At 39.3% G+C, this 18623-nt stretch overlaps 1 protein-coding gene across 1 annotated transcript; it reads left to right on the top strand.

Annotated features, from left to right (window-relative positions):
• Nucleotides 1–11249: 11249 nt before the first annotated feature.
• LOC148819909 (forkhead box protein G1-like) lies at nt 11250–12323 on the top strand. The gene has a single exon (XM_088934251.1). It carries the CDS (start codon nt 11253–11255, stop codon nt 12321–12323), a length of 1071 nt encoding a protein of 356 aa, XP_088790377.1. The 5' UTR covers nt 11250–11252.
• The last annotated feature ends 6300 nt before the right edge of the window (nt 12324–18623 follow it).

Genomic DNA, 18623 nt, shown 5'->3' with positions numbered 1-18623 from the left:
TGTCAAGGATGGAGAAAAGTGTGGATATACTGTATATGGCAAAAGCTGAAATAATTAATTAAGAAAATAATTTTGGTATTTTATAATGAAAAATCCAAGGAAACATGTTGATTGTCTTTCTTTAAATCTGAATTTCTGATCATTTGCCATACCAATGTTTTTCTTCCACTATTGAAAAAAATGTTTTCTTATTGTCCCTGAATCAGAATTTATTGTAGACTGGTGATATAATACGATTTAATCTGGTTTACACATGGTCGAGCTTCAGATTTTCAAAACGATATTTCTGTTAGCTGGGTTTTTAGGTCGCTGTGTTCTAACAGTCTCTGTGAAAGATGTCAACTGCTATTCTGCTCTGCATTCTGCATTTGTGTGATCCCTGGGGCCTTGTTCAGAGTCAGGTCTGAGCAGTGATCAAGGAAACCACATCAGAGCATGTTTTAAATAGCTGAGGCTATCCCAGTTCACAATCTGTTGTATGCTGAGTAACACTATCTATGGGAATCCACCCATGGTATAGGAAGACTTCTTGATATGAATAATGCCTGTATTTTATTTAATTTTTTTACATTTATGTACCACATTCCATTACATACAGTGCTATTAAGAGTACAACGTTATGCCTTGTTTGGTTGTGATTACTAAGGGTTTTTGTGCTCATATCGAGCCTACAGATTGTTCGCAATAGACAGTTTGTACATATAAGTATAAACAATAGTTGGTACAGTAAGTGTTTGAGAACATTTACCCCAAGCCTGAATCCTCTGAGAATCAGTTCATGTGGACAAGAAAATCCTGGAATAGACTTCACTGTTTGAGATGTCTGTCCCTGAAGTCGTTACTCTGTTATTGTTTGGTTCTTTCCCTCTCTGAAGCCTTTATTACTCTTGAAATTCAGTGCCAATTTGTGGAAAACTGTGATCTTCAATCCGCAGTTGAAGCAGTCACAGGACCGAGCCCTGACTGATTACTGGTAGAATTTATCATCACATATTTAGATTTGGGGGATTCTCTGGTTGGTTATCCTGATGTGGGTTTCAGAAGGCTTTCTGTACAGTAAGGCTTACACAAAGGTCTTGGACAATGTTCCTGAAAAATACAGTGGTGGTGGGTCTCCTAATCCTGTCAGGTGTTCTCCTGCATTTCTGTTGTTGAAAAACAACTCACCACTAGATTTGTCTGTGCAGCACAGATGGATTTGGATGCTGGTGTCTTCCCTTGTGTCAGTGGTCCCTCTCTTTTCTTGACATTGTGCACATGGAGTACTTGCATCTGTAGAGGGGCCTGTACAAGGCTTGGATAGGAATTTGTTGATCCTGCCCCTAACTAACTACTGCCAGAATCCCGGGATTCTGTGTGGTTGTAGAGGAAGAGGGCAGTCGTGTGGGCAGGGAAAATGGATTGGAGGGGACAAAGAGTTACCACCTGGGGAGTGTTTCAGGAATGTACTGTATGGAATGGAAGATACACTTTCTCTGTATGTTGCTATACTTTAGGAGTGAGTGATGCCCACTGCTCATAACCAAACCTTGTGTCCTTGATCACAAAAGGAACAAGAACTATTTGAGCAGCTTTTTAGGCATGTTTAGTGCTGGTCCAATTTCTAAAATGAATTTCAAGTGAGCCTATTCATAACTAATGAATGTATTTTTACAGCCAACACAATCTGAGTTTCTGAATTTGCTCAGAATAGAATACGATGTTCCTACCAACTAATTATTTTAAAGACAACGTGGGTTTGCATAAATGGGCAAAATCAATTATATCCTCTCAGTTAACTGACCATAATTAGTACTTGCCATTTTCTTCTGTTAATTTCAAAACTATAGTTTGCTAGTTTCATAATTGTTTTCTAAACGTATGAATACAACATTTTGAATAGTACAAATACTAATCTCTCTGTGCTATGGGCTGCAGGGCAGTGGCCTGTTAAAGGGTCTGTACCTCTGCTCTATAAATAACTTACTCTTCTGTTGACCCAAAAGCCATTGTCAATTCAGGCTGATTTGTACTGACACTGGTGTTTAGTTTGGGTTTGAGAGATTAATTGCCTTATCACAGAATACAAATAAACTCCACAGCGCCTGTCATATTAGCCGAAATGTCTAACAACGCAGCCTTTTATTCTGAAACTACATTTTTTAACCTTTAAAATCACATTTAACTCTCAATTTCTCAGAGCTTGTTGGCATATAACTTGAAGTCTCAAAGCTTGAAAGACAGATACTGTAGTGCTGTTTTCAATACTATAAAGACAACAGAATACTACTTTCTGATGAGAAGCTACTGATGTAACGCCTTGTTTTTCCCTGCAGAATGATGATGTCTAAAATATAAAAACAAGATAAAAAGAAAAAAGTGTCTGTGGTGACTGTTTATGTTTTCCTTTGCAAAGCCGATTTTATCATGGAATATCTTTTAAATATCACTGCTGGGCATGTTGGACTGTGAAGGAACAGCATTGCAGTCTTGTTACAATGATGCTGTTGTATGTGAGTCGCTGTTTTAGGTAATCATGTTGTGAAACACAGCCCTTAAGCACAATTATAACTTCCCACACATGAGCATAAACATAGCGGAAAAACGATAATGCTTTGACTTTTTTTTGCTTCTGTCAGGCTCATGTTGAAGTTGTAATAAGGATTTTTATTTGATCATTTGAGCATAATGATTTAAATTATTTCATGCAAGTTTTGCAGTTTCTTACATAGGAAGACCTAAAGTGAAATCTCCAACCCATATTAAATCAAAGCTTTGACCCACTGGTCAAACTCCCAGGTTTATTGCTTGATAATGGTTTCATGGGACTCCTAAGAAAGCTACCATCAAGATCTGGGTTGGGATCTGTGTTCTCTCTGATGTTCTTGAATTTTAGCTTAGTCCTGTGCACTCCTATTGTAAGCCTGATGTGGTTGCTTTTCAGAGGAGATCGTTTAGTCTACCAAAAAATAAAGGCAGTGTTTATACTTTTAGCAGTAGCACTGTATTGATTACAGATAATACAGACAACATCTTGGTGATTTGGGTGGGAAAATAGCTCAATGCACAAAAGAATTATTCAAACCTCTCCTGCTTTAGAAGAGACACCTGGCCTTTTTCAATGCTCTGCAAACCATCCAGGAAACAAACCTTAAGAATTCTTTACGAAGAGATTCCAGTAAACTATGATGCTCAAATTATGATACTGAGAGTGATGTGTCATCCTATCCTGGTCTTGATGATGGCATCAGAGAGAAGAAAAGTCTGAGGTAATAAAGGTTTAGAGACACCGTTAATGAAGAACATACTGTAGCATCGTGAGACTAGAAACAAGAACAACAAAAAGAGAACTTGAGCATTAGTCAGTGTACTGTGTTGAGAGTCTAATTCAGTTAATAAAAAAGAGATCATTTGTCTTTCTTGTTACAGTTCTTCTCCAGGTCTTTCCTGGTCTTTTCTTGTTCAAGTGGCTTGTCTTTCTGCTCTTTCCAATGTGGATTTGAATTTCTGTCTTTCGGCGCTACACAGGCTTAACCCTCACAAATAGTTGGATAATTAACTGGTTTGGCAGCATTTACGCTAAAACCTGATTGATCTGCAACTGTGGTGAAGTCACAAGGACATGGTGAACAGCAATTAGTGCAGACAAGTATCAGTGCTGTGGAACAATGTAGAGTAGAGCTGAGGTTTTTTCTACCATTCCATCAGGACTTTACTGTTTTAATGCTCTGTATTGGACGAGCAATTTTCAAGCAGTTCCCTGGAGATATCAATTTAAAAAAGCTCAGAGTAGGTGTATCAAATTACCATGCAAAGCTTTGATCAGCATATAATTGACTTGTTGTTCCTACATTCTAACAGATGCTCACCAGTTAAAGCCTACTACACAAACAGGCATATTAGGTGATCAGATGTTGACTTGATTAGACAGTGCCCAAGGCATAAACATGAAAAGAAATGGCCTGATTTAGAGTATTTTAGAATTTTAAAAACAGAAAGTACAGAGAGGGAGATGACTGGACCAAGAGTTGCTGCCAGTAAGTGCCTGTTCTGTAATGGCACATGTACTGCTGGTGTCCTGCGCATTTTTGACGCACAACAGAACTGAAAATATGGTGCCACAGAGCAAGAGATACAGACAAAAAAGTGGCTAAGGTCCCAATGAAAACCATAAATTGCATTATTAGTTGTGCTGTGAATCAATGAATATTTCATGCAGATGACTGTCTTAGTGGTTTCAGCGGACGTGACAGAAATGTATTTCTGCCAAAGAGCCATCTACAGTATTTGAATCAGCAGAAACAAATAAAGTGTGATTTACAGTATAACATAATCTGCAGCGAAATCTCATTCCAGAATGATGTCCTTTTTTTAACATTTTGACAACATTATTCCAGGTGGAGTTTTATTATAATTGCTTTAATCTGTAGAGCAAAGTACTGATGGAGAGTTTAATCAGTGTGGAAACTTTTCTCAGTTCTTGTGGAACTGTTTTAAACCACTCTGGAACAGAAAGAAGCAACACCTAGAGTGTATCTGGCCATCTTTAAATCTTGATTCAGAGTATTGAAGTGAGAGTGTAGCTTTGAGAAAAGCAGCTCTTTCCCGTGTTTGATAAACCACTTTTCAAACAGAATTGCTCGTAGAGACAATGGATTTCTTACACTTTGTGTTTGGTAAGCCCGGGCAGATGTCAAACCTAAAGACAACAAAAGTGAAATTACAAATGTATTACTTTTTTTATAAACAATACAAACCCTGACATGAATAGTATTATTTGAGCTACAGGACATACTGTACGGTTCCAAATATAACAATCTTCCATATCGAGCTGTTCGTATATTCTTTGAATACTGGTTATAATTCCAAGTAATTGCTTAAAGGCGTTTCATACACAATTTAGCTCCATGTTTGTTTCAATAACCAGAAGATGCCAAAAGTATAAAATGCAGATACAGTAGTTATGCCTTGTCAGTTCTTTAGAACCAACAGTGGTTTCTATAACAGCACAGCTGTGCACCCGTCTGCCTGATTTATCCCTGAATGGAAGTGTGTTTTCATTTTGATAAAGAGACAACAGCACTTTTAATGGAGGAATGCAGAGGGCAGAAGACGCAGGCTGGAGAATGCTTTCCCAGAAGAAACCAGCAGATGCTTATCCTCCAGTGTGATTAAGCCTGGCTAGATTTCAGCAAGGCCTGAGCCCGGATAGTAACTGCAAGGGAAACTGAAGGGGACTCAGATTTCTTTCTGAAGAGGTGCTAGTCAACCAACAGTTTGGCTTCTCAAGCACGAGAACCCCAATATTGTGAGAGGGAACACTGAAGTAGGAGCTACTGTCTTTCAGATGAGAAAAATTGAGGTTTGGATTACTAGTAATCACTAAAAATCGTATGGTGCTGTTTATGAGAGTAGGGGATGTTAAACCAGGTGCCCCATCTGAATTCCAAAAAGGCTTTTGTCACAGTCGTAAGCCCCTCCTCTTAAGGACGCTCCAGCCCTTCCTTGTTTACCTGATTTCCTATACCTGCCTCCGGTTCCAGCCCCTTTCCTACAAAAGCCAGACGCTCCTGCCAATCTGGGCTCAGCTTTGGAAGATGGACGCCTGGAAGCCCGCCTACCAGCGAGTCTAGGAGGGGCTCAACGGCATCGGTTTCACAACGGCGTCCTGACCATCTGGGTCCGGGGCTGGGAGCGCCTGGCCCCGTTCCCCCTTTTATTCCCCAGACCCTTCGCCGGTTCCCGCTCCGGCTTTTAACTCGTCTTGTCTGTCAGGATGGATCACCGGGCTCTGGACATTGGCTTTCTCAGGATATTCTCACGGACTCCCTTCGGACTTGTTTGCCTCGACCACGCCCCCCCCCCCCGAGCACCGGCGCACCTTGGACACGCCCCCCTGTTCTCCCAGCCCTGATCCCAGTCTTTTTCCCCTCGTTTGTCTCACTCCCCTCCGGATTCTGTCGTCTGCATAGGGTCCTGAACAACGCTTTGTGACTTTACTGTATATGAACTGGCTAGGTTCCTGCTGGTGGGAAGATGGTGGCTCAACACCAGCTCAGTGGCTGTTGCATTTCAGAAGCAGATGAAAAGACTTTCTGCCTTCCTGAAATAACTGGAAATATAACGTACCTAAAGGATACCTTCACCAACATACTGTGAAGAGGGGATTACACCCTCCAGTAGTTCATTTTAATTGTCAGAGATTTGTGAAACCCTTTAAGATGCACATCAGTGGCCGCTGATGGTCTAAACTGAGATCTCCCCAAGCTTTCACGTGCGAGTCTGCTCGCGCCTTCACTACCCGATGACTGACGTTCTGGCCACTAGTGCTTGTGTAGGGTTTATAGTAAGATCAACTTCAGCAAGACGCTCAATTATTGTTCTTAATTCTGTGTGTTTAATGAATGCAAATGGTAATTCAACAAAGCAAAATACAGGCATGGACCACAATGAGTAATTTAGTGAGTCTGGGTTCTAAAGAACAAAGCTTTGTTTTTTTAACTGATTTTTCATAGGCTGTGTATGTATGTTCATCAGCTTTGAAGGAAATATTATTCAAGGTAGAGAAAAGGTGGTGAAATGCTTTTGGTTCTGCTGAGTTACAAATCACTCACTAAGTTTAAAACCATATTCTAAAACCTCTCTTATTTATGAACATTTTACACTCACTCAAGATCCTTAAGAAACCCCCGGAACACCCATTTGTGAAGATTTGATTCATTTTAGCGGATCCCTACAGGATTTGGTTAGAATGTTTCAGGGGTATTTTCACATATTGATCTGATCAATACTATTGATTAGAAATAGTCTTGATTAGCAGTCCTATATTGATTCTATATTACGTCGTCAAGGATTACCGACAAAACAGCGTGCAGGCGTTATGGCCATTTCTGTATGCCCACTGTATCTGGCATCTCATACGATTTCCGTGATTTCGCGTCGACCAATTTAAATAACCTTAATCATAAATGCATAGCATAGCACGCGGACGACAGCTTTCAACTTTTTGGGGGGTTCTAGTGAAAAATATGCACCCCTTCTTACCTTGGCATGAAATTCAGAAAAATCCAAAACTATTTCAGAGCAGCTGTGCTCATTTTAGCCCTGATTCCCAACCTGTCCCTTAGTATTTCCAAATGTTTACGATTACATTTGCGCTCAGAAAGGGGTATTTTCTTGTGGAACTCTAGAACCAAGGACCTTGGCAAATCAATCGATTATTATGCGTAATAAACTCTCATTTGCAGTATGCAAGCATACTTTTTTCGATTATTTCTAATTAGGTACTGTATGTGTCAATAGAGAGCCAAGTTCGCGAAGAAAACGAATATGAAAGAGAGGTAAAAATCCAACTCAACGCAAAGGGATTTAAAATGAATCAGTGTGAACAATCCATTGGAAAAAAAACACTTCTGTATACTGTCAGAATGGTGGTGTTTTGTCAACATTTGCAGTTGTTGGGAGTTTCAGTACTGCGTTTAAACTTTGTATATCATATTTTTATATCAATAATATTTTATTGTATCAAAAGTATTTTAATTGTAATTTAAAATGTACCACATTATAACTAGATCATTCTTGTCTGAAAATTCAGTGCTCTGCTCAATCACCTGTGCATGATCTAAGGGCACCGAGATACATCCTACCTTCAGGATGGGAAACCAAGTATCACACAGCTACACAACGAATCTCAAACATCCATAACGCAGTGTCGTCATTTCAGTTGTGATTAAAGTTAATTCTGTTGTAGGTTACGTAATTTGACTTGAACCACATTAGTCTCAAAATCTTTCGATTGTTATAAGAAAATCTAACCCAAAACCTGAACGCTAGTGCCAGAGATTTGAAAAAAAAAAAAGATTTATACAAACGTGTAGTATATCCTGTAGGCAGTTTGACCTTTTCAGCGGAAATAACATTTTTCTTTGGGTTTACGTATAGTAGGTCTCTACTGTCTTGTGAAATCACAACGCATGACTCTTGAAATATGAAGTTACTTAAAGAATATAGGGGAGATTATATTTCTCCCTTGTTCTCCCTTTAGTAATAAGGGAATGCGATAAGAAAGTTCGTTGTTGCGTTTAAGGAAAAAGTGAAATATTTTAGGATCAGGTATTATTTTGCTTTTCAGAAAGCTTTTGGGAGTATATTTAATGTTTATCTGCTTGATTAAATAAAAAATGTTTATTTATTAAGCTTGGCCGATATTTTCATTCGACTTCTGTTATCTCTGTGAATCAGTTAATAGTGTCAAAGCGTTGCACAGGCTCCGATAAGGGAATGTCTTTATTCCAAAATATTCAAATATTGGAACTACTAAAAACAAGATTTACAATTCAGAGCCCAAATTAACGAAATAGTGTGTTGTTGAAGGCAGTCTATTATAGCGACAATTATGGGCTATGCATTTCCTTACTAGAACTTTATAAGGACAAAGAATTACAGACAAGGCGAAGTATAAACAAACGGGATTGCATTTTTTCATTATTAATTAGGATGTTATACGTTGATTTATTTTCAGTTTATACCTACAGTATGTTTGACTATGTAATTGTCTTTCAGAGGTTATTAAAGGAATTACTAGTTTACTATACATGTACCGGGGGCTACACGCTAGTTTTATAATATATAGAAGTTTACTGGTCTTTTAATTCTTTGACCAAGCGTAAAATTATCATTAAAGACATAAGAGAGTTACGTGAAATTATTAAGTTAATTTGAAGTATTGATCATTTCAAACAACTTTTCTAGATGCTAATATTGTGAGTTTATTGAATCGATTCATTTTGGAATAGCTATTTTCCAAGTTTAGTTAGTAATGTACTCTTTGAGAGATGAGATACAAAACAGTGGTAAGCGTATATTGATAAAATAAATTACATAATCGGAATAAGAAAGTCGATTACCTGCATTAGAGTACAATATGAAATCGAATAAGCATTTATAAACAGCAATAAGATGAAGATATCAGTACATTTAAGACATTTTGAGATTCATCACTGAAACGTCTGATGTTAGAAATAGCGTATAACAACCCCAAGTAGTATAAAACTATAGTTTATAAGGAAACGCGACTGAAATATAAATCATTTTAAAAAGTACGACATTCATTAAGGAAACGATGCTTGATGAACTTTTTAAACTACAATATAATGTAACTAAACATCATAAGCTATTTATGAACAGACCTGAGTATTAAGGTTTTTGTATTTGCACATCCTCGACAATGTGAGGAAGCGATGAACAGGCAGGATAAATAATTCACCGAGAATGAGCTGTTGTATCTTGATGAGCCGCTGTCGCTCTGATATGGACATTACCTTTCTGACCTATAATAGTGCAGGATGTAGAACTTAAATCATGGTATGTTGAAATTGTACAACGTACTCATAATACTTCATTTAGTGTATTGAATACAATATTGATCACCACGTTACAATTTATATTGTTAAATTATACTGTTGCTCTGGAATCAATCCAGAGAAGAGCGATAAGGCACATTTCCCTGGGCTCTTAACAGACAAATTTAAAATCACTTATTTTTAATGTTTAATCTTAATCTTTATTTTAAAAAATCTCATAGGCGTGGATAATGTCTACCCAATGTACTTTATTAGAATCAACTATGACAAGACACACCTAGTTTTCACCGGTAGAAACAATCGGTAAGTGCATTCAGAACTGGGAACAGGGGGCACGTTTTTACACAAAGGGTTGTGGGAGTATGGAACAAGTTACCCAACCCTATTGTTGGCGCTGGCTCCTATCTATCAATAAATAGCTGGATGGGGCGAGTATGCGCCTATTTTTTGTCAAATTTCTTGTGGTGCGAATATCTGGTGTCTTAAAACCCGTGAGTTTGGTTTGTGTTGTCCTGACGTGTATTTAAATTAAGCATCACGGCGTTACCAACATATCAACAGAAGATGTTGCACACGTTCTGCGTGAGCCGAGCCATTCCGGTGGACTGAAATCTCAGTGGAAATAAATGCTGTGCAGGTTCCATCTCTTCAAATGTAAACACAGTGCGATGCCATGTACTGTACCAATGGTTTAAAACATGTTCTAAGATAATGCACTGCTAATATAAGTGTTACAAGCATATCTTTGTTTATGACTGGGGATTGTATCACCTTTAATAGCCCAAGGGTGGGGAAGTGTATATGTTTACTATGTGAGTAATTAACGCACTAGAGCGCACAGATAATCTGGATGATTTTGTTAAGTAAACGTTTACCCCGTGCTCGAGTCCATAGAAGGGATTTTAAATAAATAAAAAACTTCAAGGCTCAAGTCAATACCTTAGGCAATGACACTGTACAGGACATAAATGAATGACAAATGCGCTCGCGTCCCACTCACTGTGTGCACATCCAGTGGACAGTTTAAACACTGCACGACGTCCAAGAGAAGAAGAGATTGCGAGCATTTCACAACATCGGACCCCTTTCTCCAGCCGGCTTCACCTTGCCGTCTAGTCTCTCTGACTCTGAACTAATGAAGACGACCACAAAGCCAGCAAAGTCCTACAAACCTTTCTCTGAAATCACCCGCACGGTCTTCCCCACCCAGCCAGCCACCACCTCCATTTCTACCGCTTTTTACAAAAAAAAAGAACTGAAAAAAAGGAGAAACCGGTAGTAGTTACACATTTTAAACGACCACTTTCGGCATCTAAACGTGTGAACGCTTCTTCATTCAAAATTTAAGATGCGTTTCACATTCGTCTGAGAGATGCAAAGATCATTTAAAGTGTTTCCCTGATAGCTGAGTCATCACTTACACTCCGTTTGTCATTCAGTGGTGCAGATACAGCACAATTCTTTAGCTATTTGTGTGTGAAACATACCAATCATATACTGAGACTGATCTCTTTCACTTATGCATCCAGTGTTAGACTGCTGTATCCGCGGTGCCCACAGATGCGATGCTGCCGCGTTCAGACGGCGCGTCTAGCAGGGGTGTTTTTGTAATAAAAAACGCTTTCGCGCTGGCAGGAACGAGAATTACACGCCGCTGATGATTTTACAGTTAAAATGATTAAAAAAGGATGCTCGGTTTCTGGTAAGATGAGTACGATTTCAGCAAGTTGCTTAGCTCCTCCCATTCGATGATGTAGCCCTAAAACGGAACCTCCTTAATTACTAATTTCTCCGTCCACTGCAGGATCCTCTGTCCTAGAAGTTTCTTCATGCGTGCGATGTCCTGATCCGATCGCGCCTGACCTTTTATTTTTTAAACACAAAACCCAGCGCTTGTTGTGATTGCCGGGCATGGGAGATCACAAGGAGCCGACGATGGTCCCCAAATCCACTTCGTTTAGCATCAAGAGCCTCCTGCTCCCTTCTAAATGTGACAACCCGGGCTCGGGCGCCCCAGAAAAAAGGACTGTTCCTCCCGGGTCCGATCCAGCGAAACCGCCGGCTCCCACGGAGATGGATCTCGAGTCCCCCAGCCTGGAAAACCACGAAGAGGACGACGAAGGGGGCGACCGACCGACAGAGCAGAGCAAGACTGGGAAATACGACAAGCCGCCGTTCAGTTACAACGCTCTGATCATGATGGCCATCAGGCAGAGTCCCGAGAAGAGACTCACCCTGAATGGCATCTACGAGTTTATCATGAAAAATTTCCCCTATTACAGGGAGCACAAGCAGGGCTGGCAGAACTCGATCCGCCACAATCTGAGCCTCAATAAGTGTTTTGTGAAAGTGCCAAGACATTACGATGACCCCGGGAAGGGGAACTATTGGATGTTGGACCCTTCGAGTGACGATGTTTTTATCGGGGGCAGTACTGGCAAACTTCGCAGGCGGTCGGCTACCTCCAGGGGCAAACTGGCGATGAAGAGGGGTCTGCGGTTCGCCCCTCTCGGGCTCGGATTGAACGACAGAGCGAACAACCCTTTGTACTGGCAAATTTCGCCATTTTTGTCTTTGCATCACCCGCATTACAACGGATCTGCCTCGGGATTTCTGAACCAAGGGCACGCGTACGGCTCCCTACTTTCGGGAGTCGAGTCGCTGGGTAACGGGGACCTGTCCCGTCCGATTTTGGGAGGACCCGCCGGGGGCATCGGCTTGACAAGCAGTTACAATGTTAACACGTCTCCCGTGAGCTTGCTGTCGGGGCAGACGGGCTATTTCTTGTCCGGGACCCAGCACGTCCAGCCTCTCCAGCAAAGCGGGTCCAGGTTCGGCGCTCCGTCCAGTTCGCCTCCGACCCTGCTCACCGAATCCCTCAGAACGTCGTTGCCTTCCTTTGCGTCGGGTGTTTCCACGGGGTTCTCGGGAGTGGCGTCTCATCACAACAGAGCGACACCCGCTAATTCGTTTCTAAACTGATTTTGCGTTTTGTATCGCTCCGCATGGGAGAGAGAGAGAGAAAAAAAAGTGAACGGGATACACTAAACAATAATAATCTTCCTCGATTTCTCCTCCGTTTTATTTGCTGCAACGAAACAAGCTGAAAAACAATGCAGTTACACGAACAAAAATGACTAAATCGCGCGAAAAGCGACCGTTTCTCTCGCGCTCTGCTGTTATCGCCATACATTGCGTGGACTGTATAGTTCTGAAACATGCAGGATATTTTTTAACTTCGAAAGGGACAAACTTTGTTACCTGCAGGTTAAGAACTTAATTTTTGTCATACCAAAGGTAACGACAAATGTTTCGGGTTGTTTTTATCACGTGCAAAAGAATACGAATGGCTTTTGTGACTCAGTTAATTTATGGTTCGTATTTATTACAAAAATGTTATTTAAAATGTTGTTGCCATTACAAATATCCATCGGTCTTAAGAGAAATAATATACAATTCCTTAAATTATTTAATATTTTTTGTAAATATTGATTTGTTACTTTTATGATATTTAGAATTAAGCATTTTGTTTTCATACAAGCGCCTTACTATTAAACAAATCAGGGCATATGTAGTCATGACCGGGGACGGACGTGGATATGAAACTTGGATCTGCTCAGGATTTCGGTATAGTTTCGAACAATGTCGAGTATTGTGTTACTATCATTCATGCTGAAATAAGCAAGAGTCTGCGTTTGTATCTGCTTTATGTTTTAAACGGCAGTGTGGGCGTGCGTCTGCGCGCTTGTGCGTGTGCTAATTCTCGAGAAGAGAAGCACTCGAGTCGCAGGCCTCAGTCCGGACCAGCGAAGTCCCGGGATGGACTCTAAAATACCGGTTCTGATTGTTTCTTTATTAGGTATTTGACTTTTTAGTCCCTAAATTGTACCAGCGTAGCAGAAGTTCAATGGACATTTCCTAATCCCTAACACATGGATTACGGAGTGTGACGCATTTAGCGCAAGGCGCTATTGGCGAAGTGATTGTAAAGGATATATACAGTAGTTAGGCTCAGTTATTAATAAAAGTACTTTGGCCAGCCTACCTTTTAATGTTCAAAGGACAATATTTAGTTGCTTTAATTATCCCATTTACACGAGAGGCGGTTGTATAGATCTGTCTCTCACGAAGAACGTCGTACCTGTGTTATATACCTGCACTTCTCATTTTACAGGACGGGTTTGTCCACGTTTGAGACGTAGTGATTTATTTATATGTTATTTGTTGTTATTATTATTTTATTACTATTATTTAATTTCTGGAAAATCATCGGCGAATTTCTTTTGATCGAGCCTCCACGACCTTTCTAAAAACAAGTTTATGGCTTTTATTTTATCATATATTTCTATGTATAGGTCAAAGTGTTATTTATTTTACAGCACGGGGTTATTTGGGGTGTTTGAATTTTATTTTTAAATGTTATTTCAATGTTTTGCACTTTTAGTTTCTAGAGTTTATTAATGTATGGAGTTTGTAACATTTATCGTTTTTGGTTTTGTTTCTGTAAGAAAAAACAACAACTTTAACCTGGTTAAAGTTGAGAAATAAAGTATTAAAACGTTTGTTTTATTAAGAAAATGCATTTTAGTATTTTATACACGTTTTTAATTCTTCTAATTTATTAGTGGGTTAAATACTCAAGTCTCACTTTGCTGATTCTACGAATGTATCAAAATAAACCTATAAAACACATCACATTTTATAGAGTATCTAGTATCTCGGGTTACAATTACAAATAAACAGAACAATTGGTTTTGGAGAAGGGAGAGATTTGGGGCAGAGGAGAGACGCAGAAAATGAAAGGTGCTAATTTTTAAATGATGAAACTACTGCCTATGCGGAAAGGCCTTTGAACGCGTTCACACGGATCAAGATTAATGGGTGTTCAGCCATCCTCGTCCATTACATTTTTAATACAGATAAGGAAGCAGGTATAAATGTCATATCGTAAAGAGAAAAATGTTATTATGCACATTTTCAGATACATTCTGTTTCCATGTTGTAATATTGTGTTGTATTAGAACAACTGCCCGGTGCAGTCCTGCTCACAGCCCGTTTCCGGAATAGCTGTTTATTCAAGAGGCCCGTTTCGTGTTGGGCTTGAGCTGTACAGTATATTCATGTTTTAGGTTTATATTAGAACCTTAGGAACTATAGCTAAACTGTCCATTGAACGTATAGGAAGGAACCTTGTCATTTTGAAACACAGTGGACTGTAAAACCTGTGAAATGAGATGATCTTTCAGAGGTTTTTCGATGTACAGCAATGAATTACCTTAAATGCCCCCGACAGTTACCCCAAATATTGAAAAGATCGAACCGTTTGTATTTGTTTTATAAGATTGTGTGTAGAAATAAGCACATTTGTTTTTTTTAAGTATTACCGTTATTAACACCTTTTCGTATTAAAGAAATACACATTTTACACTATTTTAAAGAAAACACACAAATTGACACAATCAGCAACAAAATCCATTGTTGACCTGATGTCCACGACATTTTTTCGATTGGTTAAACTTACATATACTTTATTAGAGGTTTTGCCTTTTGACAACACACATAAGGTGCTTCTTTATTTTGAATAGCAATTTAAGAGCTTCAGAGTATTAGTCGACAACAATTAATAAAAAGCGTAATTACTGTATACTAGCAAACATTATTGTTTTTTTCGGAGTAATTACTGCAATGTTCTTTGGTAGCTGCTGAAGTGAGTTGGCTTATCAAGAGAAATAGTTTCAGGACGTTAATGTCAGGAAGTTATTTCTCAGAACAATAATGGAAAAGTATAAATGCGTTCACACCACTAATAATTATGTGGTGTACTTATGTACGTTAATAAGAATCTAGCAACTAGGTAGCCGTAGTAGCTTTGATAATTGATGTTAAGAAATCTTAATTTTGAAAGTAAATTCATTTTTTGCCAGTAAGTAAGAACAGCAACTAATAAGCATGACAATGGTTATGATGAGAATAATTCATTTGATTTTATTTTTAAAGCGCTGCTCAAATGCGGAGACAAAAAAATCAGAAAGCCCAAAGTTAAGATAAAAAACGATATAAAACCCGGTTACGGCCAGAAGATATATTACAATGATGTGTCTCAGACGTTTTGCGATTTCGGAGTTCTAAACTGCGCTGGGAGCAGCGAGTTCCACAGTCCAGGGGCGGCACTACAGCACAAGAGCGAAGCTGAGTGCTGTAAGATAAAGGATATCGGTGAATTTTGAAATTGCTTGGAGGAGCGTTCTTGTGAAATCATTGCTTTAGATAAGCATGGGCAAAAAAATTAATGGTTTTATAGAAAAGGAGAAGATTTTTTTAATTAACAGGATATTTCTGCCACTAGTCTCTACAATACCGGAGTTATGCGCTCAGTAGACAAGGTAGTTTTTGTTTAAGGCCTGGACTATAGATGCGAAGTGATCGGTTTCCTTGTAGACATAAGCACTAAATAACTTTTATTTATTTCCTAAATAATTTCTTAAAACTTTCAAAGTTCATTCGTAAACCGCACGTTTAAGAGTAAAAACAGCACTTTTATCGGATAGTGTAAACTCAGTTAAGTCTTCAGTTAGTAAACGGTAATAATTTTCGGGTGAACTTTGTGTAAAATAAATAGCCAGTGTCACTGCAAACAAGTAGAGAAAATCACTTAATTTGGTCAACGTGCATCGACTCTGGGCCGCACAAGAAAGACACTAGCACCAGCACCAAGTTACTGCCAGTCGGCAACGGTACTGTCCACTCGCCCACCACCCTGCCGGACAACTGTTTCTCTGGGGTGTGGGGGACCCGCTGCTTGCTCCTGTGACGATGATGATGTTCATGATGGTGATAAAGTCGTTTATTAATCTTTTCCTGACTCACTTGCTGTTCTCGGTACCGGATGCGGAAGACGACATCCCCAAATCACTACCGCACATCTACTGTATTCCCCATTTCATAGTTTACTTACTTTGTTATAACCCTCTGCCATTTTGAAAATTATGACTTCATAACGTTGTCCTCCAACCCTCTGTGTTTTTTATTCTTATGCTGACCGATGTATCACAGTCCAATAAAAAATACGCTTAAAAAATAAACACCGATATCCTGACTCTCAAGAACAACCACTGATATCTTGTGTTTGCTGTAACAAGTTTGAGGCTGGAAAGCAGGGAGGAACTTTGCTGTGAGTTTTGGAATGTGGTAGGTGCAGGAAAAAGCTGGGTATCTGGATCAGTTGCGAAAATGAATCAAAAGATTTGCTTATATAGCAGACCTTGCAAACAGACAACAACCCCCTGGTCATTAAAATACAAGCAGTTAATAATTTCGGAGTAAAAATCTCAGCATATTATTCGTTGACTTTAAATTCAACTTACAAACACATTTGTTTTCTGTTTAAAAGTGAGAGACCAGTTAATCCACGCATTTTGTGATCTAGACTAGGCAGTTAAGTATTCTGTCAGAAAATTATGAAAACGCAGCTTGTTTTATCATTGTGGCATAAAAACCTGTTATATTTGAGTATAATTTCATTGTACTGTCCTGATTTTCGAAACTGGAATCTCTAATTAGTTGATTTATTATCCTGTATGTGTGCTTTGTAGAGATGATTGGTAAGAATAGGGTCTGAACAGAACACAAAAGAAAAACACGCTAAGGCTTGTCTATTGTTCTCTCCAGTATGTAATAAATCAATTTTAACTGTTGAAGCTCCGGAGAAATAAAATACACCGCTCGTGCTCACCTCTGGGTATTACAATTACTGTGGACAAACTGAAAACACAGGCTTGAAAAAAAAAATAGAATTAATTCAACCGCTAAAGTAATGTCTGATTTGACCATTCTTTTGTGGAAATGTGGCTTTTTCAGTAATCCTCTGTGCTCCCTCACCTTAGGGGGTTCGTCTTACAGAGGCTCAAACCACTTGACCGTGTAAAAAAGAAATGCCTTATATCTCTGGGCATTCTTGGCGCAGTTTATTAGAGAGAGTAACGTGGGAAAGGGTCTCCTCTTCCCCCCTCTGCCACTTTGGAAACTAATAAAAACACACACAAATATGGGATTTACACGGATACACGGAATACGGAGGTGACCGAATGTTTAAAGGTACAGTTTTGTATCAACTCCTCGTTCTTTTTCTTGCACTGCACCTGATCTTCGGGGGGTAAAGAAAGTTTTGTTTTGCAAGAGTGTTGGTGCCGTAAAACATTAGACTTGGCTAAAAACGTTTGACCAAAATGATAATCGCAATTAACACTGTACCACAAAAATGAATGAGCTTGCGTTACCCAATGTGTACACGACAGAGTAATTTCTTTGACAAGACTGTTCATTCAAAATTACTACCGCTGAAATCTTCCTCATCGTCCTTTACAACCATCGCCAAAAGCGCTGCTCCTACTAACCTACTAAGCGTATTACTTCTCTTTTTACTATGTGATACATTTGAATTGTGTGGACTTATTTGTGAAGGCGGCAAAGGTTAAAAAAAAAAACTTTACAGAAGTTCGACAAAAAATACTGGCAACTGCGTGTAGGCCTATTGTCTGAGAGCAAACCACAGCAGGGTTGTTCAAAGGAGAGCAGTCATTCGTTAACTACCTCCTTATTGCAGTAGCCCTAGAATAAATGGAATATATTAAAATAAAGACTGGATTAAAAGAACAAGCGTAAACATGTTATTGAATAATAAGAAAGATTATAAACCAGGTTTTGTACAGGTATTCAGAGTAATGAATAGGCTTACACGTGTCGTCAACTAAAGGTTATAATACACTGGAGGGTATTTAACTGAAAAACTATGAAAGTTTCCGAACCAAGTCGATGATGGTCACTTAAACATAGCGATGAAATCAGTAAGCAGGGTACCCTGAAGCTTCTGTTTGCGTAGAAATTTCAGAGGGATGTGAAGCAGGACACTGGGTGTTAGCGGCGCTCAGACCTGGGCGCTGTATCATATTTTCCGCATCTCAAAACGCCCTGCAGACAGTGTTTGAAGAATTATCTTAGATAAAAACAGAATAAATGGGTGTAGGCTATGTCAATTCTAACGCGCCATCATGGTGCGCACAAACTACTCTTGAATTCAATCAAACTTAATAAAATGATCAATAATTGGTTAGCACTGGGCTGTGTTTAACTTTTGCCGCTCCAGCCTGACACGTGTATAGCGTCGACCAAAAAAAATGAAGTTAAAAACAGGCCTACTACTAGAGCTCGTCTTCCAGCCGGCAGCACTGCTTTGTGGGCGCGCACCGGCTGCAAAGTCAGGGGCTGACGGAAAACCATTAAACG

Source organism: Atractosteus spatula, chromosome 15 (assembly GCF_055471065.1).
Source record: "Atractosteus spatula isolate fAtrSpa1 chromosome 15, fAtrSpa1.hap1, whole genome shotgun sequence".
NCBI classification, from domain to species: domain Eukaryota; kingdom Metazoa; phylum Chordata; class Actinopteri; order Semionotiformes; family Lepisosteidae; genus Atractosteus; species Atractosteus spatula.
Note: the sequence above shows the minus strand (reverse complement) of the source record. Positions and strands in the feature narration are given on the sequence as shown.